Below are 26101 nucleotides of genomic sequence, written 5' to 3'. Positions count from 1 at the left end.
GAACTGTCCATCGGCAGAAACAGAGTTTTTAGCCAGGTTAACCTTGTGAAATCTGAGCTTATAGATTTACCCTGAGCATGAATGTTCTGCAAAAGGAAATTTTTTTTCGAGTCTAATTTTTATCTATGTATGTACGTTCATGTAAAGATGGGAATTATGAAGGCATAGAAACTGCCTTTCAACTACCTCAGAATATTTCGTACAAATTTGTCGTACAATAAGGAATCCCTGATTTAGAGTTTGATGAGATTATGAGAATTCTATAAACAGTATTTAAAATTTAATAAAACACAAAAAAAGCTTTGTTTTGTTTTGTTGGATTAGCATCACTGCTTGCCATTTCTTTCTCGCTCTTTGGCGTTCGCCATCTGTTAAAGGTCTGTTAAAGCAATTGAGAATAACAGAGAATGTTATTGCTCAAATTCGAGTCTGTTAAAGCTCTCTTTCGCTCTCCCTGATTTGTCTGCCTATTTTGCTCTTCCTTTTGCCAGCACATTCGTTAAAAAAAAGTAATTTTGTACTCAGTGTTGCCAAAAATTTAGAGTCACTATAAGCTAGATTTCAAGCTATAAGCATTTTAACCACTTTCCAAGCTATTTCATTTTGAAATAATCCAGATCTAACTTAAAATAAGCCAAAATGGCAACACTGTTTGTACTGGTCGCGCCGGCGCAAGTCTATTCTGTTGTACACTATATGTAAATATTTGCGACAAAATAAAACTAAGACAATTCCGAAACTTAAGTTAATGGTAAGCATTTGATGTAAAATAGGGACTGATGGGGTGAATTCCATTAAAGCTTCCTATGTACATACATACATATGTAAGTATTTGACATCGTATCAGTATAACATATTTACCAGTCTAAGTTAAATTATAAATGACTGTGCTAAATTTCATTAAGATCAGGTGACTATATCATATAGCTCCCGTAAAAAAGATAACTTATTAATTGATATTAATTTAAAATTTTTTCCCCAAAGGACACCATTTTTCTGCCGTTATTGCCTCACCTGAGTAAGCTTTTCTTTTAGTCGAATTTTTTAAACTTCAGAAATTGTGGTCAAACAGATTTTTTCAGGGATTTATGCTTGGAATAAGTGGAAAATGGCCCAGAATGACAGACTTGCGGTATTCCCTTCACGGGCCAATTCAGTCATAATGAAGCAGCGTGTATTATCGGCCAAACGTGGCATGGGCCTGCTGAAACGAAAACGAGATGCCATTGATATGCAGTTACGTGAAATCCGAAAACGGATGATGGAACACGAAGAGGATGTGGACGAGAAAATGCGTAAAGCGATATTTTCAGTGGCTAAAGCAAATCTGCTGGGAACAGATTTTAAGCCTCTGATTGTGGCCGACAGCAGCAGGACGGCCAAGACAATAATACGCCGGAATCAACAAAAGATAGTGGGCGTAACCCTTAACAATTTTGTCCTAGATACAAATCAAGATGGGGACGAGGCATTTCCCATGGCAGGTCTTAATTGTGGCGGCGTTCAGGTGAAAACTATGCGAAGTAACTTTCATGATGCCCTTGTCGTACTGATCGAATACGCCTCAATGGAGTACATGGTCCGCATGCTAAAGGAGGCCTCGCATCAAACAAATATGCGGGTAAATGCTCTCGATCACATTCTTATACCACGGCTAATTAACACGTACACATATATTACGGGCGAACTGGAGGAGTATGAACGCGAGGACTTTTATCGTTTGAAGCGATCCCAAGCCAAGCAGCTGGAGGCTAAAATTGCCTTCAGTGAATTGATCAAAACGAAGAACATGACCACCGATGAGTTGACGGACTATCGCAAGCGTGGCACCTTTGTGCATCCCGTTGCCGATGTGAACTTCGATTCGGATGAGTTTAACGAGCAAATTGTTTGGGAGCGTTTAGTTAGGGCTCGATTAGAGAGACAAATCCGTAGTGTCAAGCAGCTTGACGAAGCCGATGAAGCTACGTATCCAGTTGCCAGCTCCTTTATTACCACTCATAGCATCCTGCAATTTATACAACAAACTGCCAGGGCACGTGATCCCCTCTCGAGTCGTGGGTCATTGTATAGCCATAAACGTATGCTCTTGGAGACCAAACTAACTCAGGGTCCTAGAAAATCTCCACATAGACCTCTCAAATCGGATTCATCGGACAGTGACGACAGCGATTAAGAACTAAAGCACCTTAATTCCAAGCATAAATTGTAAAATTCATTGGTGATTGTGTGTTTAAATATTTGTACACTTTGTATGGACTTTTGCCACTTTTTCTTTATCCATTTCGGGCTTAGTTTGTTTGTTTTGTTTCATCTGCAGCCTTGGCGCATATCGCATTTCGCATATATTGCAACGCATGCCAACAAGTTAAGTATGTTAACCTCTGGAAATTAGACATGGGGACATGGAACGAATAAGAAAATGAAGTAACAATGCAGCAACTGGCATTGTCGATGGCGACGGCTACGGCTACGGCAACCGCGACGACAACAGCAATGCGCCATTTTTCGTGCTACCCGCAAGACATGATATTCGGTTTGGGGTCGTCTGCCTGACCCTTCACCTCACCTCACCACCCATCACTATCCCTATCCCAGTGTGTGTGTGTGTGTGTTGGATAAACATTGTGCCAGCCATTTCTCTCTTAGATTGGCGCAGTCGAAGCCCTACAAGCCTTAGCAAATGTCGCACTGCGTTTGAAAATTTATCGAAATTCGATGGGATAAAAGAAATTCGATTTTTTTTCGTCTCACATAGTCAGTTGAACTTACTTAATATGTTCTATGTAAATACTTACATAAGTCTTCCTGTTGTGCATTTTACTACTTGGGTTTTTATTAATTTTATCATATCATTTTGAAGTTTAGTAAGGCCACTAAAAAAATACATAGTGCTAACCTAATTATAGAGCAATAAACTGATCATCGGCACTGGGAGCATATTACCTAGAAAATGACAATTTAATGGACAACCCACCGACTGAAATTGAGCTACAAAGTAGAATCATCAGGAGGTGGCAAAGATCATAAACATAAAATGCGGATACGGAAATTGCTATTTTTAAGGCATGATGCGAATGCCTTGTTGTGAACTCAGAGAGAGAGAGGGGGACGAGAGCTTGAGAGAGAGATAGGGATAGTAGGAAAGGGAAACACTAAGTGAATGTGTGATAAATACAATGTAAACAAAAATTAATTGCGAATAAATATTTGCAGTTTGTCTTATTGGATTCATAATTTGTTAGCTCTCAGCATGTGACGCCACAAAGTATGCTATGAAGTAGAGTTATGGTGAGATGTGTCTATGTGTGTTTATTTGCGATTATGGCATTAAAGCTGAACATGTAGTAAATTCTTTATGTCCATTTTGTTTGTAACTGAACTGGGATTATAGTGAATTTCGTTTGAAAGTGTTGGACATTTATTTAAATTGCATGTATTCTGAGAAATGAGTGTGAGAACAATTCAATTTCCGCCCTTCTTTTTACCCTTCTTTTGGCGTTTGTTCTTTTTACGTTGCTCTTTACGCCATTTTCGCCAATACTTTTGTATGGTCTTTGCAGCACGATTCATCATAAAGATAACCAAACGATGCTGCTGCAGTCGACGTTCCTCTTCCTCTCGTTTCAATACAATATTCTTATAGATATTCTCCTCTTGACGATAAAGAACCATGAAATCGTCTAAATTCTTTTTGGCCTCTAGAAACTCATCCTGCAATTGAAGATTTTCACGCATTCGCTCACCCATACTGGAATCGTATTTCTTGAGCAGACCCTGAAGCTGTATGAGTAGCTTGTTTCTGAAAAGATTCAACAATGTCACTGATAACGCTTGAGGAAAGTTGCTATAGCTTACTTTTCTGCTCTGGCATCGCGTTCTTCTTCTAGATTAATATTGGTTAATTTCTGATAGGCAGCCCTTGCCTTTTCCAGTTCTTCTTGCAGCTCTTTTTGCTTATCCAGACTGATTTTGTGATTTCTATGCATTGTACGGCTGCATTTTTCACTACAAAAACGATACGATTTGCTTTGAGTATAGTTTGGGATATTAACAAGGACTCCATAGATCACTTACATTTCATTCTGAATGCGTACATTATTCTGCCATTTCTTGTTGGCCAAATCATCTTCTATTTTCTGCAGATAGACACTCTTCGCACATGTCTTCCATCTCATTTTGACACGTTGTGTTGTCAGCTTGGCCTTTAAGACTGAAATCTTGGATTTAATATCCTCATTCTTCTGATACATGGCATGCAATTTGCGCTCTTTGCTCAATTCACTCTTCGAGGTGCGATGCAAATGCTGTTGAGCTATATCCAGCAATATTTGAAATGAGATCAGTATCTTTTGTTCGCCTGGAGTTAGGTTTCTAATCAACTCGGGAAACAATTTGTATACGTTATAGTTGGAATGAAAGAAATCGATAACCTTCATTGTGTTGTGATCAAAGGTGATTATGTGTTCGCCCTTGGCGGAATTTAGTTTCCACATAAATATATCTATTTCTGGTATAATCTTTTCGTATTCAGTCCCCTTCAAGATCCGTCGAAGTGTCTTTGGATTCTCTAGTATTCTGGGCATAATAAGCGACATTTTCACACGTTCAGCCGATTCCTCGAGCAGATTGAGCACACTCTCCAATTGAACGAGGCGTACATTAGAAGCGGATGAATCTACATGAATAGAATTTAGTCAATCGTTTAATTTTTACAGACACTGCTCTTTTATTTAACTAAATTTACCCATTTGTGTGTTTTATTGTGTTGTCTTAATATGTAATTTCCAAGTACGTGTAGGTGTAATTCCATTTGAATTGTGAGTTAAATTGTTTTACAGTTGGGAATCGGCCGGAAAAATAGTAAACAAAATGGTTGCTTGGTTTCTAATTTATGTTGCTAGGCCTGCAGCCGCTTCAGTTGGTATATAAACTACCTACATATTATATACATATATATACCATATGAAGGAATCCTTTTCTATGCTGATTGTTTTGTTCATCTTTGCGTAAAGCCAAGTTAGTTTCACGCTATTATGGTTCCACCATTCAGTATATAGTCTTTGCCTCCTTCTCCATATCCTTGCACATTGTTTGGCATTGTCAGCGCTCATGTAGTCGGGTTTTTGTTTCTATACCCTTAACAAGGAGTTGTATGAGATTTATCCAAAAGTTAGTTATGAAAAAAAAAGAACTTGGAAAGCAACCACCCCTGTTGATACTATATTAACATAGTAAGGCGAATCTGAGTAACTCAAAAATTTACGAAAAGGATTGTTATCACCCAAAAGTAGCTTGAGCATCCATGATAATGGACAAATAGTTAATTAACAAGGTAGTTTTTGTAAAGAAACAAACTTTACTTTTATAAGTCTCTCTCTAAAGCACATTTAGTGTCTTTAAGCAGTTTCCAAAATGAGAATAGATATGGATTTTTAATAGGATAGTGTAGAGAAAGGATGACATAAATAAAGCTAGAACAACCCTGAATGTTTTTTTTTTTTTATAGTTTTTGCCCGATGTCGCAGCTTTCATTCATGCCACGCCAGTTGACATAATGCGACATAGCCGCACCAAACACAGCCACGCCTCCCACACCCGCCCATAGTGCTCAACTTGCGTACTTGCACAAGTTTTCGTTCATCTGGCACCGAGACTACCCCCGCTTTACGCCTAAACATTGCCAATGGCATTTTGTACAAAACGCCCAAGCTTGCCCCCAGCCCCCGCATCACCGACTACCCCCAGCCACTTGCCACTGCCATTCTCCTCCTCGGCTTGCTCCTCGTCTCTGTTTAAGCAAGTTTCTTTTGATGCTTCTAGGGGTTTTTACTCTCTATTTTTAAACTTTGAAAGGTTAGTTCTTTGCTTTGATGGCTTAAATTAAGACTAACGGTATTTCCCAATGACTAACGAAAGTTGGCCAAAAAGGGGCTTTATTCTTGATAATATATCGTCGCTTCTAACTGACTAAATATTGTATATAGATCGCAATGGTTCGAGGTCAGTTTAATGGCTCGCCAAGTTCAGTTTTCATATTCCATTCTTAAGTTCGTAATATATATGACAGCTGCGTCAACGCAACAAGTAAGAAGCAGCAGCAAAACGGCAGAAGGCCAAAAGAAAATTGTCAAAAGTTGCCAGGGACCATGAGCAGCAACAGCGAAAATAATGGGCGACCATTTGCTGAAAACGTCGCAGCAAAAATGCTGCAATGCTGACAAACCAAAAACACAGAAAAAAATAATCCAAAAGGCAGAAACGAAAGTAAGAAAGAAAGGAAAAAAAAGAAATACACACACACACACTGAAGAAGCAAAGTCAAAATGGGAAAAAATGAAAATAAAAATGGGCATGAAATAATATTTGTTGCTGTTGTTGTTGTTGTCGTTGTCGCTGGTAAGGGCAATGTTGATGCGTGATAAAGATGGTAAGAAAGAAAAAAAATGACGCATAAGCAGCTAAGAAAAGAGATGAGAGACAGAGAGATAAGAGAGAGCGAGCGAACGCCCCTGAGTATGCAGCAATTTTTTGGCCTCCGCCGCTGCGTATACGTAACAAATGGCCCTGTAATATGGCACCGCAGCAAAAAGCACTTTAACGGTACTGCAAAGAATGTGCAGACCAAAAGGAATACGCCAAAACGTACTCTTTCATGCTCTCGCTGTCTCTTCGTAGTTCTCTCGCTCTCTTTCTTTCTCCCTCTCTTTCTGTGTGTTTGGCCCACATTTTCAGCTCAGCTGGCGGCTAGCAGATTTTAGTTGCGATTCGTTTTCTTTCGTTTCGTTTCGTTTTTTTGGCTTCATCCTCGGCTCATTATGTCCCAGAGCGACGAGGACATACGTATTTCGCTGCCGCCGTTGCCTTTGCCGTGCCGCGCTGCGTTTGCGTTGCTTTGCGCTGCGTTCCGTCGCCTTGGCAGCCTTTCTGCTGCTTATTGTTATATATTTTTATTGTCCTTACTTTACATTTCTACGTTTTTTTCGTTCATTTCCATTTCGTTGCCCCGACCCCCGTCTTACTTACTCTTCGCTTTTCGAAATTTTCACTGAAATTTTACCCTCTTACACTCGGTTTGGCTTGGCCGCAATGCAGCTATAAATTTTTGTGGTTTACATTTTGCCTTGGAAGATTACTTTTGGGAACTCGCAAGGGGATAAACAAGGGGGGAAATGAAAGAGATGTTGAGAGGAAAATAGACTAAAAGTGGTAGCTTGCTATTGAACTGGGTGTTGTCAGGGATTATTCAACTGATATTTAAAAACCAAAAACGATCTTAGTCTACAGAAAATATTCGTTTCAACTGTAAAACTTTAATAAAAAGTTATTGAAACAAATGTCTTAGAATAAATTGATTGCTAAACATTTATCTTTCCCAAGTCCCAAGATGTTAAATGAACCTTTTTCTCTTACTGCAAAACTTAACGACAACTTTCTACTGAATTTTTCATGAACTCTTTTCCCTTTTCCTTTTCCACTTGTAATATTTAGTTTCTTTAACTGAACTCAAGTTTCTCTGGAACTAAAACTTTGCTTGGCTTTGCTTCCGTTTGAAAGGCTTTGGCTTTCAACTACCAGCAACCAGGCAACCTTTTGGCCTCTCCTGTAATTTGAATTTTTTCAACTGTGAAGAGCAAATGTCGCTAAGAAAAAATATAGAGACCGTCGGCATAGAGAGCCGACTTTAGCAATATCTCTTAACCAAAATGAAATCTTAAATTTAACATCCTAGCTTCAATATCCCATGGTTATAATTCAATCCTATTACCACCTCAACAAACTGGCGCCAAAAAGCTGTTAACATTCAATTTATGCATCTTTAAGTGCTTTTTTTAACGATTCTATTGAAATGTTTCAGACTGATTTTATAGTAGAATCATTTGGTTTTGTTTTGAAGTGAATTTATGCGCTTAAGAAACTGATTTAGTTTTGAATTGCTTTTCATAATGTCAGTTTTCAATAAGAAACTATATTTATATGTACCCATTTGTTTGCCATAACTTTATTCGAAAGTATATATACCTCTTCTAGCACTCAAGAGTGCAGGGTATCTGCATAACAAACCGGATTGAGAAAAGACGAGGGGAAAGGGTTAACTTATCTAATAAAGTGTTTGCCCGCCATTTCATTCTCAACATTTTGTCGATTTGTGTTTCCTAAAACAGAACTCTGTTGGATGCTATTAAAAAAGTTTTTTTTTTTTTAGGTGAGTTATTTTTGCAGAGCGCTTTTGGGTAATTTAATAAACTAGTAAAAGTTGTAAGCGATTTAATTTATGGCAGCAACGGAAAACTTTTTGTTGCTCTATGTCACAGCAATTCAATTAAAAAACAAAACAAGCATTTCTCTTCTTATGACAATTTATTTAACGTGTAGCGAGTGAGAGAGATAGAAAGAGTGAGAGTGAGAGACAGAGAGAGGGAGAGAGACGGTGGAGTAGGGGGGAGTAGAAAAAGTCGTAAACTTTTTGCGTTGTAATTTCTTGTACTAAAATTTTTTCGTGATTTGACATGCGCTCATAAGTATGCTATAAAAATTGAAATAGACAAGTGTTTTATCAATAAACGCATTTTTGCTCTTAAGGTAGATGGCCCTGATCTTGTTTCTATTCCCATTAACTCTTTACCCCAATCATGTCCACTTCTATCAAACATTTCGATGGCCCACTTAGTAACCAAATACATTATCATCGATGGATAGCTAAATTCCAGGCCTTTAAAGGACACCGAACCTTTTATTTTTCACCTAAACAAATAAATCAAATGCATATGTAAATTCCAATTTCCTATTGTTTTTTTTTTTTATTTGTTTTTATTTTTGTCATTTACAGCAATAAATTTCAAATTATTTTTAGCTTTATTGGGTGATTATTGGGCACAGGGCCAAAAGCAAGTGAAAAAAAAAAAAAAAAAAAAACACAAAACGAAACGAAACCGAAAACGAATAGGAAAATGAAAATAAAAAGGAGCCAAAGATATATCTATTTTTATTAATAACACGAGCCCAGGATACGTTGACGTTTTGTATTATGACGCCTATGACTTTCCCGCACCTCACCCCGCACCTTCAGTAACAAGGGAAAAGCGGCGTCAGTGGCAATCAACAACAAAAGTTTTGTGGTTGTTGCCTGCCTGCCTGCCGGTCCCAATTTCCTGTCAATACTCGTAAATGGAGGCGGCTTCGTGTCAGTTGCGCGTCCGCAAAAACCGATTTTCGGATAACAAACAGAACAAAAAAAAAAAAGAAAGGAAAATACAACAAAAATATCAAAAAAGAAGGAACAATATTTGTTTGTTATACAGACAAAATGAAATCGAGGCACTCACTTCCCTCACCCCAATTCGTCCAACTCTTCAGCGCGTACTCACGAATTATCGATAAAACATGGCACATGACGAGCAACAGGAGCAGGAGTAGGAACCGTAGCAGGACAACATTCTCATTACGCCCCCACACTCACGCCCCAAAACATACAAAAATTCTCAGTTTGCCTGTCTTTGCTTTCTTGTTTCAATACCCTTGCCAAAGGGTATACTTAATATGGTCTATTTCGTATTAAAGTTTGTGTAATGGTCGAAGTTATCCCCCAAAAGTATGCAATTATGCAGTCGTAGAACTTATAAAAAAAGGTTTTTATAGGCCTAGGCGGCATTTTCTGAAAAGTTCTATGCAGTTTTTTTAAATGAGTCTTTGAGACATCCGCACTTATTCAATATCAGTGCAAAAACTTTGAGCTTCTTCAGTTTTCTTCTTCTTTAATGTTCCAAAATTAAAATATGCTTGGTATCCACATTAAGGTAAGGGATATTACCTGGATAAACAAGAGTATTACAAAGTCCTCATTTACAAAGAGTATTAAAACTTCTACAACTATTGAAAGAAACTCGACTTGCCCTTATGTATATATATCTACATATATATTTATAATAATCTGGCAGGAAATTGAAAATGAAAACCAAAAAACATCGACACTTGTTTACACTCACAACACACACAAAACACAACAAAAATGTTGCTGGCTGTTGTTTCAAAACAAAAAGACAAGTTTCTCTTTACGATTTATTTGGAAATAAAATCAAATTACAAGAAGAAATGCTTGTCCCCCATAACAAAAGGACATGAGAGCTCGTGGCTTTAGTTTCGAATTGGATTGGCCGTTTGTCGTTTCTTCATCTTTTTACGATGGCGCAAAATTTGGGCGAGGAATAAACAATATAAGAAAATAGAAAATAGTCAAAAAGACCAACAAATAAAGAAAAAAAGGTTAAAATGAAACTTTGATGAGCTATTATTCATTTTGACATGTGTTTTTTTATTTTATGGCATGGGGACATGAATACCCCTTAGATGGAAACGCCACTAACATTTGTCTAGAGCAATTGGTTTGTCCCTTTTTGGTTCGCATATAACTCTACATATAGCCTTATATATATGTATATTGCGCATACGCACGGTGCGTTTTGGGAAGGAGTTTATTGTCTTATAGGACCTTGTGATGATACCGTGCTCTAAGCCATTCTACTTCAAAACCATGTGATGACATAACAGATTACAAACTGTGAAGTTAAACCTGGTAATATTTATTCTTTTATTGTAATTAACATTTGTAAAGGTACATAAACCCGTGTTAACTGAAAAGTCAGGCGCAAACTCGAAATTTAGTATATGATAATACTTATGTATAAATTTCTTAAATATTTGTTTCAAAATAAAGTCTTCTTGTCGGACAAAACACACGTCAAATGTGTATACTATTACCCTAAACATGATCTCTGAAGAAAATGGTAATAAAAAGGATCAAAATCTTGTATTTTTATTCATAAACCTCCAGCTGGTAAACAAAAGGTTTAATAACAGTCAACATATCCAATTTATAACAAATATTATAAAAAATGAATTTCTCTTTGTTCTGTTTGTGGAACATTCAATAGCGATTTAAATAGCTGAATGAATATTTAGTTTAGACAATTTCAATCGCTTGGCTTCTGTGTATCCTTTAAAATGTTTCCAATATGGAGTGAAGATATATTTTAGTTTCCAGGCCATGTTGAATGTCATTATAAAATTGACAACGACATTGCACAGTGCTACATAAAACTAAGTGCACTTAAGTTTTAAATTGTTAACTCCTTTTCAACATCTCTGGCAACTGTGTGGTCTCTGGCCAAGAAATGAAAAAAAAAAACATGGGCAACTCCATTTAGTGTGATTGTCGTTGGGCCAAATGAGAGCAGAGTAGACCAAAAACTTGGCCAATGAAACATCATTGACAATTTGGGTCAAATAGAGGCTTAAAAAATAGCCAAAGTTGTGTATGCGTAATGACTTCCAGCAAGTAAATTGAAATTCAAATAGGAAATCATAATGTCATGCAGGTAAATATATGCTAGATCGTTGGTTAAGCCCATAACCCAATCTAAAAAAAAAAAAAAAAAAAAAGAATGAAAGGAAAACCTGGCAAGTCATTGTAACACATGCGACACGTCAACATTCAATTTTCTAATGAAATTTTCATTATTATAAGCGCCAGACTGTAGATTGGGCGATGGGATATGAGACAGAATGTTGGTAGAATGGGAGAATTAGTTTTTTGGAGTCTGAGTACGAGCCACGCCCCAGTCTCTCACACACACATACACAAAAAATAAGCTAAAGTATTCATGGGAAAATTCTGTCTGCAATTTCGTGTGTGAGTGTGTGTGTGTATATCGAATGTTTCTTCCCCCCCAAAAAAATAACAGAAACGCAGGCAACATGACCTACATTCTGGGTCTGAGTTTGGGTTTGGGGTTTGGGACTGCGACTGTGACTGGGCCAGAGCTTCGAGTTCTCTGTAGCTAAGCAACACAGCCTGGCTAACCTACCCCCGGACAAAAAAACAGAGCAAGGCACGCACTGCCAGTTCCTTTTACTACCGAAAATCCAACTTCTCATCACTGGCTCCACATCAGTCTCTCTTTCTTTCTCTCGCCCTTATTTCCTATGTCTCTCAGGCTTTCCTTGGCCATAAAAAAATTGTTTTCGGTTGCTTATTGGCAACAAATTTGCGTGCTTGGCATACGAAAACCTAACCTGACGATGGATTTCTTTCTCTCCTAGTTCTTTCACGTTTCTTATATCTCTCCCCTCTTGATTTTACACGGAAATTTTATTTACTTGTTTAATAGACTCCTCGCCTGCTGACAACTGAATTTTTGCGTACGATGAGACAGGGGGAAGTGCGTGAGAGGCTGGCGGAGGGGAAGGCGGCGCTTCTGTACGCAGTCTCATCAATCACCACTCTGGTCGACAGGGACATTGGTAGGTTCCTACTGGTCTGGCCCAAATTCAATGTTAGCTAAATGGACCACCAAGTAGCACGTGCCAGCATTTTGCCAGCATTTTGTTGACTTTTGCCTAACGAAATAAATATGTATACCTACCACTATACGTATGTATGTATGTACATACATTCTTCATGTATATAGGTTTAGATATTTGCCCAATTTTGGGTTTGCCATGTTGATATAATTGTTGTACAAAGTTGACAGATAGCCAGCACGTGCTGTTGACTCGAATCAATATGATATGGTCAAAATCAAATATTTAACCTATTCCAAAGCTATTGATTGGAAAAAGTGCGTGTAAACTTGATATACTTACTATGCTAGCTGGCTAGTAAGTGGTTTGCTAAGGCTAAGCAGATGTATATGCCCATGGATAATGTTCATGGAATCGATAATTGGGTAAATTCTATAAGCAGATGTTAAAGATGTATGTACATAAGTGTTTCAAAAGTTAATCTCCATTCTAATTTAGTATTCTGAGCAGAAAATTCATGATTCTTAGCTTGATGATAGACTAATTTTTAAGTAGTTAGACTTTTAATAGTGTATGCTTAATCGACACTGCTTAAGGCCCTTATTATGACTGTTAGTATTATTGTTTGTATAGAAGTTCCATATATATAATATAGTAGTCTGATCCATCCGATTTTCACTGTTTTGATCAAAAATAACTTATTACAAATAGGTTTATTTACCGAGTATTTACATACATATGTAGCCATATATATATATATAGCCACATATGTCCTTGTTTACAATTTTCCCCAACTTTTAGCACATAAAGTAAACATTTCAAGCAAAAATTAATTTTCAGGTTTATAAAAAACATATGTATGTATGCCACAAATTGGATATGTCTAAGTTTATTATCTAAATGGAACCTCCCTTAATGCGATTTTTTCGGATCGTTATATATTAGAAGATCTCGACTTTGCCTCGAATAGCCTCACCTTCTCTTACATATGAATTAAAATGGCATATTTAACCTGATGATGATTCGTAATCTAATATTAAATAGGAATACAGTTTCCATCCATATACGTATTTGGTTTGGTTTCGTCGTTTTGACTCAAAGTATATAAATATCTAATTGTAAGTATCTCAATGAATTTTACATTTTTCCGTGTTCCCGTGTCAAGTTGCGCATTTATTTCCAACACAACATTTATTTTTAAAGAAGTGTTCTCTTTGAAGAAATAGTGGATCTCAAATAAACGGCATACTAAATATTTAGTATTAGGCATTTACTAGGCGCACTAAATATTTACCATATGTACCTTGATGCCGATTCTAGATGACGTTAGACTTATACGTGTGGGAGGTCGCCTCAATAATTCAGACTTGTCATATTCAGCCAAGCATCCGCTCATCTTGCCGAAGAAGCATCGCATATATCACCTGATCTTTGAACACGAGCATCAACATAATTTACACCCAGGAGTTTCGGCACTCTTTCTGGATAATAGGAGCCAGGAATCTGATTCGTAAGGTTACTCACAACAGTTTAAGGTGCTTCAGACAGCGAGCACCAAGCAGAGAGTTCGACAAGCATTTCTGTCCGAAGATACAGGCAGTGATTATGCTGGCCCAATCATGATTAAGGCACACAAGCGAAGAAACGCTCGTAAGGAAAAAGGATACATATGTATGTCTCTTTGTGTGTATGGCAACCTGAGCTTTACATTTGGAGCTGGCAATAGACCTTAGCACTGATACGTTTTTGGCGGCTCTCAGACGTTTCATGTCAAGGCGAGGCAAATGTGTAATGATGTTTAAATGGAACAATTAGTCCAATCTCAGCTGCATTATGACAATGGGTTCTTATACGTAATTCAGGAAGTATTTTGGCCTAATTAAAGTATTTTTTTTCTTAGACCATGAATGAAAGTAAATTTAGTAAATTTCAACAGTTCTTAACGACTATTAAAATTAGTTATAACGTAAAAGGGCCAATAATAATAATACAGAAAATTCTTAGAAGCTACAAACAGATAATTTATTTTTCTTTAATTCCATCAAAAACTGTATTAAAAGGGTTAACTGAACTAAACGATAAATAGCCATGGAGTAGTGGCTTGTATAGAAATATATACTAAAGCTGCTTGTTTCAACCCAATCACCGTGTATCTTATAAACAGGAATTACATTATGTCTGTCTGGTTGTTTATCTTTACTTTCTATCCCTTACACCTTTGCAATAATAATATGTTTCGTGACAAAGGTTTCCTTTTAGATATTTAATTTTGAAAAGTTTTCCACCCGGTTTCAGGGTCAAAAACAAATTGTTTCAATTATAAGAAAGATCGAAGAAAGAAGGCCATTATTCAATTAGCGTGACAAATAAGTCTCATACATAATGCAACAGTGCAGAATGGAGAAGCAGAAAGGAAATGTATTTACATATATAAATGTGTATGTATGTATGTATGTGTGTGTGTGTGTAGGTACATTACGAATGTACAAACATATAATGAAAAGCAAAGAAATAAAAATAAGAAATGAGAGGAAAGAAATGAGTGTAATTTTTTTTTTTGCTCAAGTCATGCAACTTATATTGTTATTGCATTTAGTTGTCGTTGCTGTTGTTGTTGTTGTTGTTAAGCCTATTAATAGTAGCGGGGAAAATGTCAGCACCAGAACGGAAAGGGCATTAAAAATGCAACGGGGCGAAAAACCCCTGGAAAACTAGTTAAATGGAAATGGAAAATAATTAGCAAATAACTGCAACACAAAGAAGACACAATGACTGACTGGGGTGAAAATGTGGAAAGAGTGAGCGGAGAGAAAGGGTAAAAAAGACAGTTATTAAAATTAAATGACAATGTCATTTAATAATGTTTAAAACCCACAAACTTATAGATGTATATGTCATGGATTGTTGAACTGCATGAATTGTTTGACATTTTCGCATTAACTATTTTCGTGCAGCAGCAGCAGCAGGAACAACAACGGCGGCTTGACCTTGTCAACTCTTCCACCACGATAGCCGTGTAATTTATATGACATGCAACTAATTACTGCAACCGAGTTTTATTTATTTCAGACCTTTTTCCAACTTTAAATGGTATACACACACATACATATATGTAGGTACGTAAAGAACTTGGTGGCACTTCACTCAGTTGGCATTGTTAATCAGTTTTACTGGCGGGTGTTGCATACTTTTGGGCAGCGGACACGCCAATTCCGAGGCATGCAAATGAAATTGCATTGCAATTGCTGCAAATGCTCAACACACATGTCTTAAGACCAAGTTCTCTATGTGTGTGCGTGTGTGTGTGTGTGTGTGTTGGTAAGGGTAAAGTTTATCGCGCATTCACCTTGTGTCACGCCTCAACTCCAACATATAAATAAAAGCCAAAAGGTGCGATAAAATAAAAAAACAAGCAAAAGAGGCAAAAAAGTAAAAGAAACAACAACAGAACAACAATAAAATGAAATACGAAGGAAAAGCCAAAGCCAGACCCTCAACTTAGCCGAAATGACATACTCTATAATTAACTAGCTATAGGCGCTTCTGAATAAATTCGTAGTTACTTCGATATCGAAACTCTTTTTAGTTAGTGTTTCATCACAGAAAGTTTATAGTTTAAGTTTTAAATTCTAAACGTAAACATAACTGTACTTAAATAAGATCACAAAGATCTTAATCATTTCTTGAAAATAAAAGATTAAACAAACAAGAAATACCCCGTACCTCAGATAACTTTGTGACTTCAACAATAAAAAGGTTTTCTACATAGAAATATTATCAAGGAAAAGCAATTTCTACCTGAAACCGTATGACTTTTTAGATATACAAAAATATGTGTATTTGAAAAATATTTCACAATTCTATGTACATATGTGTATATGTTTTTCAAGTTTCAAATACTTGGCTTGGTTAGCTTCCGTCGTCAGTTATTATACTCGATTTTCGACATGAAGCTCCAAAGAATATCACTACTTTAAATATAAATTTAAATAAGTAAATACATTTTGTTAAATAACTTGCAAAACAGATTAACTAATTAACCTTGAAAGTCTGTTTAATCTTATATGTAAAGATATATCTCTTTAGTTGTTATCGTAGATATGTCGCCAAAGATATAAAGCTATGCGCATCCATATCTAGATTAGCTAAACTTTTATTCAATTCATAATTAGCAACTTGGATATCAATTCATTTATAGCCGTTGTTACGATATAGTAGGCTGATCTTTATTTATACAGTAACTGACTCATATTAATCATGTTAAAGTGCAAGATTGAAAAGATTTTGAACTACTATCTCAATGATTTATTGCTAAGGTTTTGTTTAGAAGTCAAAAGTCGTAACTCATTTATTTTCAATCTCCCAAACATATACATACATATGTAAGTAGGTACATGTATGTACTATTGAATTTGTTGTTAATTCATTTTAAATTATTTATATACAACTGACACATCAGTCCAATGCACAAACATAAATAAGTGACTAATAATAAATTAAGAAGCCAGAGATGAAATAAATAAGGTAATCCCACATAAGTATTAAAGAAATCTACTTAAAACTTTAAACATTGACTAGGCCTAAATAAGTGTAAGAAGAAATGGTTGTGGAAAAAGAGTTAATTAAAGGAAATGCAAATTCATAAATAAATTAATATTTATAATACATGGTTGAAAGGTTTTCCAAGCCTATGGCAAAGTTGGTATACTCTACTTTTGTTCGTTTGTTTTTTTGCATAAGGCATATGTATATAAATGTATAAAGAAAGTCACTTGTACGTAACTTAGTATACTATAGCAGAAGGGGCGTGGTCTTTTTGGGGGGCTACATGGAGGCACATTTACAGTTTAACATGCAACGAAATGAGCGCGTGACATGACATGCCAACAGAACCTGACATGAAAATGTGCCCAGCTCCCAGCTCCAACTCGCATTGCCTGAAATGAGAAATAAATGGTTCGGGGTACTCGCATGATGGACAGGCAGACAGACTGATGTGATGTGGGATGGGAATATGGCTGGGTGGGTGGGCGTCCTCTGACACTGACGCATGGAGAGTGGCAGAAAAAGGAAAACTTTTCTACTTACGAATTATATGCGCACACACTCACACAATCGCAATATTTTCATTTTAATTATATTGAGGCAAACAGCAAAAGTCTTGGGTAATTTCATAAGGAAGTAATGTTTTCTCTTAAAAGAAGCATTAAAATGCAAATAATAATCATAAAAGAAGCCAAATTGATAAATAAAAGCCATCATTCATCACCCGAAAGAAGGGTTTAAGTGAAAGGGTTCAAAGAAAACGAAATCTCTGCCAAATTGTTTGTCCAATCCAAATATTTGCTCCTCCAACCCAAACTCAATCTCAAGCACTGGTTATCGCATTGCCAAAAATATCGCTTTCACGAACAAATGTTTGCACCTTACAAACAAGATCGATTGGCCAAAATTTGGTATAAAAACCAAGTCTATTGGGCAAAACTGAATCATAACACTTTGGGATCAGTTTACCTTTATCTCCACAATGAAACAGTTTCATTTCATCAGTTGTCGCTTGCTAATCAGCTCCTTACTGATTCTCAGCTTCTTCGCGGAGTTCCAAGCGCGTTTGTTGTTCAACGCAAACAGCGGCATCTTTTGCCGTTGGAGCCAGAAGAGAACCTGTTCCAAGAAGACGCCAGTGTGTGTTCAAATTACTGCCTCTTCAGGAACCACCACTACCAGTACCTGCAGATACTACTTTACGCAGTGTCAATATCTAATTGATAAATGTTTGGGCCAAACAAGTGAGTGTGCAATTGATTTGAGTTTGGGTTGTTAAAGTTCGCTATATTCAAAACGACTTAAACTTAAAATATCGGAATCTTAAGATATATGTATGTATCTGAGGTTTATTTAGCAGCAATTTCTTGCCTACCTGAATGGCACAAAAACTGACTTAAGTGCAATCAGAGACTATGGAGTCATCGTAAAAGAGGCTTAGAAAGTCCTTGGGTGTGTTAAGAATGATCTGTGTGGATTGCCAGAACCAAAAAGAAGTCAAAACATTCTTATGTAAGAAATTCATTCAAATCTAGCTAAATTAAAGCGAAAGATTACTACTACCACACACTACACAATATAGTGAATATATCTAGCTTCAATTGGTCTCTCTATCAAAAGTTTCTTCTAAACATTGCTACATGTTTTCACAAAACTTTCTGTTCTAACACACTATAACATTAGGGAGTTTAGAGTTTAGAGAGAAGTATAAAAAATTCCAAATAACTTTTAATATTGAGTAAATTCTCGAAAATTTAAGCAAAAGCATTCGGCCCAAACCATAATATTGGTTAGTTTATTATACCTTAATCAAGACTGGTGACTATATCGAATAGCTAATCCGTCGAAGACAGTGACTTTTGACAATACCTTCGTTTGTTTTTACGCACTTTGATCAAGATCGAGCTACCATATTATATAGCTGTTATATAAACAGTCCATAAAATAGCATGTTACATTACTTCAGCTTGAGATTGTACATAGGTCGTGCTTCTGTGAACAGGATAAACGTTTTAGCCCCGGTCCTCTAGTTTTAATTAAACGTTGCCGTTTAGACGGATTGAGGTTAATCTTTAAAAGCAGGTTAATTTAAAATACCAAGGTATTGTAGGTTTTGACAATTGTTTTTCACTGGCCATGGCCATTGGAATTCTAGAGTTCTTGATCCGATAATAGAACTTAATGCTTCTTGAAACAGCTATGCAGACAACCTGCTCAGTTTTTTGTGCTGCCTTTAAAGTACCTTTCTTTTGAAGATTGACCTTAAGATATTTTTAGCTGATAACTGTTTCACTTAAATCTGGAAAAAGAATTACCAATTGGCAAAAGAATTACTCAAGTTTGTTGGGCCCTCAATTTCTTCTTATTGCATGCTTAATTTGAGACTGCACATATATTATAAATCGGAATGAAAACATTAATAATTTAAATAGCTCTTCATTAACAAATTATCTTAACCGCAGATTTGGTTCTCCAACGAACAAAAAAGTTTTCCCAAAGAAAGGATTTCTCGGTAGTTCTTAAGATGAGTAAGTTCTTGATGAAAAGGGGAAAAGTATAATAAAGAAAATAAGTAGTCTCGCCGACTTTGGTTTACCATGCACCAAGTGACACAACAATTACGAGGCTAAATGAATGTATTTAAGATTCTTTGTCAATCTACATAGCTGTCAGGATAATTAATATTGTTCAAATTGGTTGGGAAGCATTTCAGCCTTTAGGTTCCTGGTATAATAATATACATATATTTGTGATAGGTTAGGGCTTAAAAAAAAACAGACGGATCTTCTTCTTCTTCTACTCCTTGCAAACATCCTGCAAGAATAGTTCAGAATTATGTTGGCATTTTGAAATTGCCTCTGCCTAGCAATAATGGCCTTGTTTAGTCCATTGTCTTGATTGCTTTTTAATGGTTGCAGATATCCGTAAGATATTTCGATTTCAAATAGATATTTATAGATACATACATATATGTACAGCCGACAAACATTTAAATTGAGTAATAATTTGAAGAAATCTTTTAATTTATTTACAGCCTATGGAATTAGTGGCAATGTAGTTGCATCCACAATATGCACAGCTAAATCAATATCTGTTGGCCAAACTGCAGATTGTACATAAACTAAAATTGCAATGTTTAATACACATACATATTCAATTTCAAGATCTATTTATTGTTAATAAAAAGGTGTCTTTTTACATTTATGACACGTTCATCATACTGAAATCCGTTTTTCTGAAACTTTGTTCATTTACGTTTTATCGCTGAATCTATAACTAAAAGAACAATTAGACATTTTTTATCACTTTGGGGTTTGCAACTCGTCGTACGTGCACCTTTTTGTTGCATTGTTATACACACACACACATAGACATGGACACACACCCATTTACAATTACATCACGTAGTTGCGCCCTGATATATGCTATGCTTTTTTGTTCCTTGTGTGTGTGTGTGTGAGAGCAGTCCTTTTTTTTTCATCTTTCTTGTTTTAATTGCAATTCGCATACATGAAAGCAAATTTACCATAAATTGCACATTTTCAAGGCAAAACGCAGCGAGTAAAAAATAAAAAAAACCCGAGCAAAAATTATACATACATTTAGATATACACACACACACACACAGTAACAGTTTGTGAATTTATGGCGCTGCTGCGGATGTGAATTGCTGAACGCCTTGCGGATGCAATTAGAATACAAACAAGCCGCAAGGCATAGAAAAGAGACTAAGCCAGAAAACGGGAATTTAAATATTCAGTGAAAATTTTTTGATTTATTACAAATGCAAAAGAACCAGCTAACCGGTTCTTATGATAATAGGCCTAACATTTGAAGTTGAACTTGATGAATATGTTGTGCCCAATATGGAGGAGAGAATGCTTGACCAAGGAGTTGAACTGGTGCTCGAAGACGATGATGATGACGATGATGAAGAAGTTGAGAAAGTACTTGTACATGTTCCAGTTTCATTTACAGTTAAACTCGAACAATTGTTAATGCCAACTTGATTCCAACCTGTCGATAAATCGTAAATTACATCAGATAATTCATATGTACATACATAAAATCAAATATACTCACTTGACCGAGTATTCTGACAGTTGGCTCTCTCTAGACGGCAGCGATTCCTATAGAGATGACACTTCCTTGTCAAGCTCCAACGGGCACAAACATAGGAGTCGACATTGCAATTTCGAGTATAGATCACACAACGGGCAGATGGGGTACTGGAAGTACTACTGGAACTGCTATAAACGCGTGCCGATCGGCCTTTTGTGGTCCGAGCATTAACACTTTTTCCATTGGTATTGGTATTGGTCTTGGTATTGGCATTCCGGGTTCTCAAATTGTTTCTATTTCTTGCCGTCGATGACTTGGTACGACTTTTGGTTAACGCTTTTGTGCGAACAGCTCGTTGTTGTTGCCTTCGGTTGCGCTGTTGAGCCTCGGTGGCCACGGCAACGAGAGCAACTATCAGAAGTAGTACCAGGAAATAACGCATTTCTTTTAATAACTCAGTCAATTTCGCGACATCACTCTGCCTTTTATAGCCCACGATCTTTTGTTTTGACAGAGACCTTGAAAGATCTATCTTTTTATTTGTAAATATACATATATTTAGTATTATTTGCCATTTTCTTTCTCTGGCATTTGCTCATAACAAAACGAGAAACTTTTGAATGTCTTATCACAATTGTGCAAACAAAGCAAAAGTTTTGAAACGTGACAAGAGATTTTATCGTTAAGATATAATAGTAGCATACTTTTGAGCTAGAAGTCTTGGGGTAAGTAGCTAAGTGAGGTAAGTAGTTAATCATAGGCGGATCTAGGGCTGTAAAATGAGGAAAATCTGCCCCTTAAAGTATGCAATGTGCAATATGATATTCATTATTTTAAGCAAATTTATAACTTTTCTTATGTCTTGTAATTAAAAAGACTCTATCAACAATGTTTGCTTCGAATGTTGTTACTTACACACAGTACAGTCCAAAAGTTCTTTGAATGCTTCAAAAGGCGCATTCCTAGTCTGCTTATTGCATACTTTAAGGGGCAAATTTCCCCATAGATTCATTTCTGCTTATCCGCAACATGCCTGATGTTGATCTCTATCAACAAAATCACAATTAAAGAATACGATTCTAGTTGTAGTCGTAGATAGTTGTCGAGTAATCTAACCATTGTGAAGTAAAGAAACAATTTGTAGTTTAAGTCAAATTTCAAGTACGAAATTGGATGCCCTCTAGATCAATGAATTGTTGATAAAATTGATATTGACTGAATTGATGATTAAATTCACTTTTAGGTTAAAATCATCTAGACAATATCCAATTTTCAAATATATTATAAGAAAGTTTTTCGAAATATGTTTAAGTCAAAAATGTTAAGCCTAAGAGTATGCAAGAAGACAAAATTTTGTAGTGTTGAATAAATGACTATGAGAAATCTACATTATATTTTACAATTAGTCCTAGTTACTATTAGGCTTGCAAAGTTTCATTCATTCAGTGGACTTTATGTTGAAAGCTTGACAGTCACAGTACCCGCAGTACCCGGTATAATGGACGACAAAAAAAAAAAAAAAGATTAAAAGTCTTAATATAGAGAACCTGTAAAATTCATCTGAGGTTTTACTCATAAATATATGTTTTAATCAGTCTAGATTCTACAGTTACTCTTAGCTATAATAAGATTAATGCGTTGTTTGATAATCAGTCTGTTCTGCATAACATTTACTAAGACATTGCAAAAGTTTCAACATTATTTCGAAACAGGTGAAAGATTTATGTGTTTGAGAATTGTGATTGTCTAGAGTTGGAACCCATTGATATTTTACTTTTTAGGTATCTTAGCACCTCTAAATAGTCTTCAAGTGCGTTGATGTAGTATCAAATAAACTAAAAAGAATCTTAACTAAGAATTTAACTTTTTACTTTTTCAGATGAAAAAAATAATAGTCAATTATAATACAACATTGAGTTTAAATTCAAAATAAGTATATTTGGCTTTAAAAGATTTATAGAAGTCCGCACCTTTCCACACTCGCGAAATTCACATCAAAATTTCAAGTACCTCAAGTAATCTGTCGATTCAGCATTGAATTTCCAGATGGTGTTTGCCTTAATACTTTTTATATTTTAGGACCAATAAATGATTCTTGTTTATGTATCATGATATTTATTTTACGGGAACCGATTTAATTAACAATTTCAGTCATATATGACGGGTGTGTTGGAGGAGTTTGTTGACGACGAAGGACCACCACATGATGATTGCTTACCCACAGACATTCCGGTGCACATGCTCCGTGAGACTCGATGATATTCTAGGCGACAAATAAGTACAACATTTTGACGATTGTCAATTGTCTGTGTTGAGTATTTTGTACTTACTATTTTCTCCTTGACAATTGGCAAGTTGTCGCTGACAATCGTTTTTGAAGAGCTGGCATATATAGGCACGTGATCGTCCAAATCGGCCACAACTATTGGACGAAGATGAACACGAATTTCTCACTTTCAGCTTGCAGGCCCTGCGAAAGGCCTTGTTAGTATTTTTTTTAGATTTTGTTGCTCTATTTGCTAACCCGACACTGGAATCGCTGCTACCACTGCTGAAATTGGCAAAGACCAGGAACACGAGCAACGTCACACAGACAATTGGCAATGCTTTCATTGTATTTTTCCTCAAAAACTAAAGTTGGATTACGGAACTTCAAGTCTTATATGGCTTTTGGGATGTGTATTTGTTTGGCAAACACAACATGATCTAAATTTTTGCAAAACAACTCAAAAAAAAAAAGAAAAGAGGATTAACAGCTGAGTAAATTGCCAAAAAACAAATTTTCCTGCTCTATTGTCTGAATAAACTTGAAAATATTAAACTGAAAATGCTTTAACATCTGGATACAGATTTTATACACATATGATGACCTTCATTAATTGTGTTTAATATAAATTTTTTAACTTTTATTCAAATGAAACTTTAACAAACTGTGAGCACAATCAACCCCTACGTATGATGATGGGCACCACATTCGAGCTGGAGGAAGAGTACGATGAAGATGATGATGATGAACCGTAACATGTGCGACGATAACCCACTTTAATGTTGGTACATTTGCTTAGAGCCACTGTGGTGTAGCTGGTCGAACTGACGCAGGCCTCGTAACGCAATTGGCAACTGTTTTGGAAGCGACGACACAGATTCGAGCGTCCATAGCGACCACAAGCGTTCGTCGTTGAGTTGTAATTGCAGTTATTAATGACGCAGACTTTGGCGCCGGAGGAGCTGCTGCTGTAGCCAGAAACGGATACGGCCAACAGGACCAACATCAGAGCAGACAGACTCAAAGTGATTCTCATTTTGCTGTGGCTTTGCGTTTGGGCTTGGATTACGGTTTGTACTACTTTCCGCTTTGGGCTGGAGTCTTTTATACCCAAAAAAATAAAAGAGGTAGAGATTGACACTGGCAGATGACATTGGTTGGTATAAGCCAATGGCTTTGCCAAAAATATCAACCACTTGTGCAAATATGTGACATTATAGTTGTGCGTAGTTGGCAATAAAAGGTTATTAGGTGTTATCTACATGTAAACCTACGGATAAGACTGCTCGAGCCTGAAAGTATGCTACAAAAAACTCCATTGGGAGTAGAGAAAGATTCATATTGGGAGAATTGCAAATAATCTAAATAACTTCACATCAAAGAAACTTTAAAACTTAAATACTCAGGCAAAATATCTTATGCTGAACTTTTGGCAATAATTTCAAACTCTTAAATCCAATTTTCCTTGGATTGCTATTACTAAGAATAACTATTATTAAGAATCTATATTACCAAAACAATATTACTTAAGATACATTTATTTATTTTTGCATAAGAATACACTAAACAGGTATTTAAATTAATAATTGAGTAAGTTTTTTACTAAATTGGTTAATTGTTGACCCACTTCACAATGTTGAGATCTCATTTTTTTTGGTTTAATTTTTAGCTTATAAGCCAATAAAGGTTTCTAACAGGAAAGCAGGAATCAAAGCTTTCTCGTATATTATGGCTTTTTCTGTGAAGTCAATACGCATCTTGGCGGAGTGAAGACCTTGAAGGATCTTGAATACTTTCGAACTATCTTATTTTTTGATGGACTCTATGACCCATGAATTTTCAGTTTTTCGTATAAGTGAAAATTGAGTATTAGTTTAGTAGAGTAATAGAGTATTATTTATTAGCTTTGTAACATTTCCTCCAAGATAAACATTGGTATTTACATAGATTTATTCAGTTTTTCCTAAAGAAGAAGAACTATCCAAAAACTTATATTATTTGTTATGCCTTTTAAATTCAAATTCAGAAAAAGTTATTTGAGTTATTTGTTTTAGTTTCTATTGATTTATTTGTTAAGGTTGACTAGACACAGCGGTCGATAGAGAATCGTTAAAGCCTTTAAATTTTTATGTAAAAATACAAATGTTAATTAGGCACTAGAAACTTAAACACAAACCAAAGATATTGCAAAGATTGATGCAAAGTAAGAATCGAACTGCTTGGAAAACTAAGTTAAATGTAAATAAAGTTTCTGGACCGACTAAAGGTAACAGATAAGGCTAAACTAGCTTATGGAAGGAACGATGCCAAAGCTAATACTTGGATTGATTGGATGAAGGCGATAAGAGTAAGAGGTAAGTGAAAACAAGAACTTCTCTCTAACTGAACCGTCTTCAAGTTGAGGTAAGTTAAACCCAATAAATTGAATAAACTTCAGATCATTGAGGCTTAGCTTCCGATTGCCAATTGTTTTTTTCTTTGAGTTTTGAATCAATATTTAATCTTCAAATATCAATAAATTGGTTCTTCGACAACACTTTGCGATTGTCAGTGTCACTTCACCTTATTGAAAATCGAATTTTGAATTTCTTGGCACTGCGCATGCGCAGCCCAACTCAAGGGGTTTGTGGTTGAATTAGAGGTAAAGGGGGGACCTCAATGCGTGTTAAGTATATTAAAAAATCAAAACATGGAGGAAAAAACATAAACAAAAACAAAGAGCGCATATCCACTACATATATTGTGTTTGTTTAAACATTCCATAAACGCATTTTCATTAAATGCTGTTGAGTTTTGGTCAAGGTTGAACATGAGGTTCAACTTCGATAATTGGCTTTAAATTGGTTGGCTTCAAGATACCAAAAAATGGAAATAAACGCACAAAACTAGAGCCCAAAAACTTTTCTTAAAACTATGTTAGACAAAATG

At 35.9% G+C, this 26101-nt stretch overlaps 4 protein-coding genes across 4 annotated transcripts; 1 reads left to right on the top strand and 3 right to left on the bottom strand.

Annotated features, from left to right (window-relative positions):
- The first annotated feature begins 664 nt into the window (after positions 1-664).
- On the top strand, positions 665-2259 carry Vha36-2 (Vacuolar H[+] ATPase 36kD subunit 2). Its single transcript, XM_068290111.1, has 3 exons — positions 665-751; positions 985-1018; positions 1083-2259. Exons 1-3 carry the CDS (start codon positions 749-751, stop codon positions 2174-2176), a joined length of 1131 nt encoding a protein of 376 aa, XP_068146212.1. The 5' UTR covers positions 665-748; the 3' UTR covers positions 2177-2259.
- Positions 2260-3398: 1139 nt separating this feature from the next.
- Positions 3399-4846, bottom strand: LOC137577294 (uncharacterized). Its single transcript, XM_068290724.1, has 4 exons — positions 4748-4846; positions 4078-4678; positions 3859-4008; positions 3399-3802 (listed from the first exon to the last, which is right to left on the bottom strand). Exons 1-4 carry the CDS (start codon positions 4749-4751, stop codon positions 3466-3468), a joined length of 1092 nt encoding a protein of 363 aa, XP_068146825.1. The 5' UTR covers positions 4752-4846; the 3' UTR covers positions 3399-3465.
- A 15798-nt stretch (positions 4847-20644) lies between these two features.
- On the bottom strand, positions 20645-21349 carry LOC137578300 (mucin-21). Its single transcript, XM_068292021.1, has 2 exons — positions 20929-21349; positions 20645-20862 (listed from the first exon to the last, which is right to left on the bottom strand). The coding sequence occupies exons 1-2, from the start codon at positions 21347-21349 to the stop codon at positions 20645-20647; spliced, it is 639 nt and encodes a 212-aa protein (XP_068148122.1).
- A 2500-nt stretch (positions 21350-23849) lies between these two features.
- LOC137577946 (uncharacterized) lies at positions 23850-24209 on the bottom strand. The gene has a single exon (XM_068291553.1). The coding sequence runs from the start codon at positions 24207-24209 to the stop codon at positions 23850-23852; it is 360 nt and encodes a 119-aa protein (XP_068147654.1).
- Between the last annotated feature and the right edge of the window lie 1892 nt (positions 24210-26101).

Source organism: Drosophila tropicalis, unplaced genomic scaffold, assembly GCF_018151085.1.
Source record: "Drosophila tropicalis isolate 14030-0801.00 unplaced genomic scaffold, ASM1815108v1 contig_593, whole genome shotgun sequence".
In the NCBI taxonomy this organism is placed as follows: Eukaryota; Metazoa; Arthropoda; class Insecta; order Diptera; family Drosophilidae; genus Drosophila; species Drosophila tropicalis.
This window is presented reverse-complemented; position numbering and strand designations above follow the sequence as displayed.

Coding starts and splice junctions, on each gene's coding strand:
- Vha36-2 (XM_068290111.1), top strand. Junction 1,019..1,082: donor GCCGTTATTGCCTCACCTGA/GTAAGCTTTTCT, acceptor AGATTTTTTCAG/GGATTTATGCTTGGAATAAG.
- LOC137577294 (XM_068290724.1), bottom strand. Junction 4,009..4,077: donor GTACGCATTCAGAATGAAAT/GTAAGTGATCTA, acceptor TCGTTTTTGTAG/TGAAAAATGCAGCCGTACAA. Junction 3,803..3,858: donor CGCGATGCCAGAGCAGAAAA/GTAAGCTATAGC, acceptor GAATCTTTTCAG/AAACAAGCTACTCATACAGC.
- LOC137578300 (XM_068292021.1), bottom strand. CDS start 21,349: ATGCGTTATTTCCTGGTACTACTTCTGATAGTTGCTCTCGTTGCCGTG. Junction 20,863..20,928: donor CTGTCAGAATACTCGGTCAA/GTGAGTATATTT, acceptor ATTTATCGACAG/GTTGGAATCAAGTTGGCATT.
- LOC137577946 (XM_068291553.1), bottom strand. CDS start 24,209: ATGAGAATCACTTTGAGTCTGTCTGCTCTGATGTTGGTCCTGTTGGCC.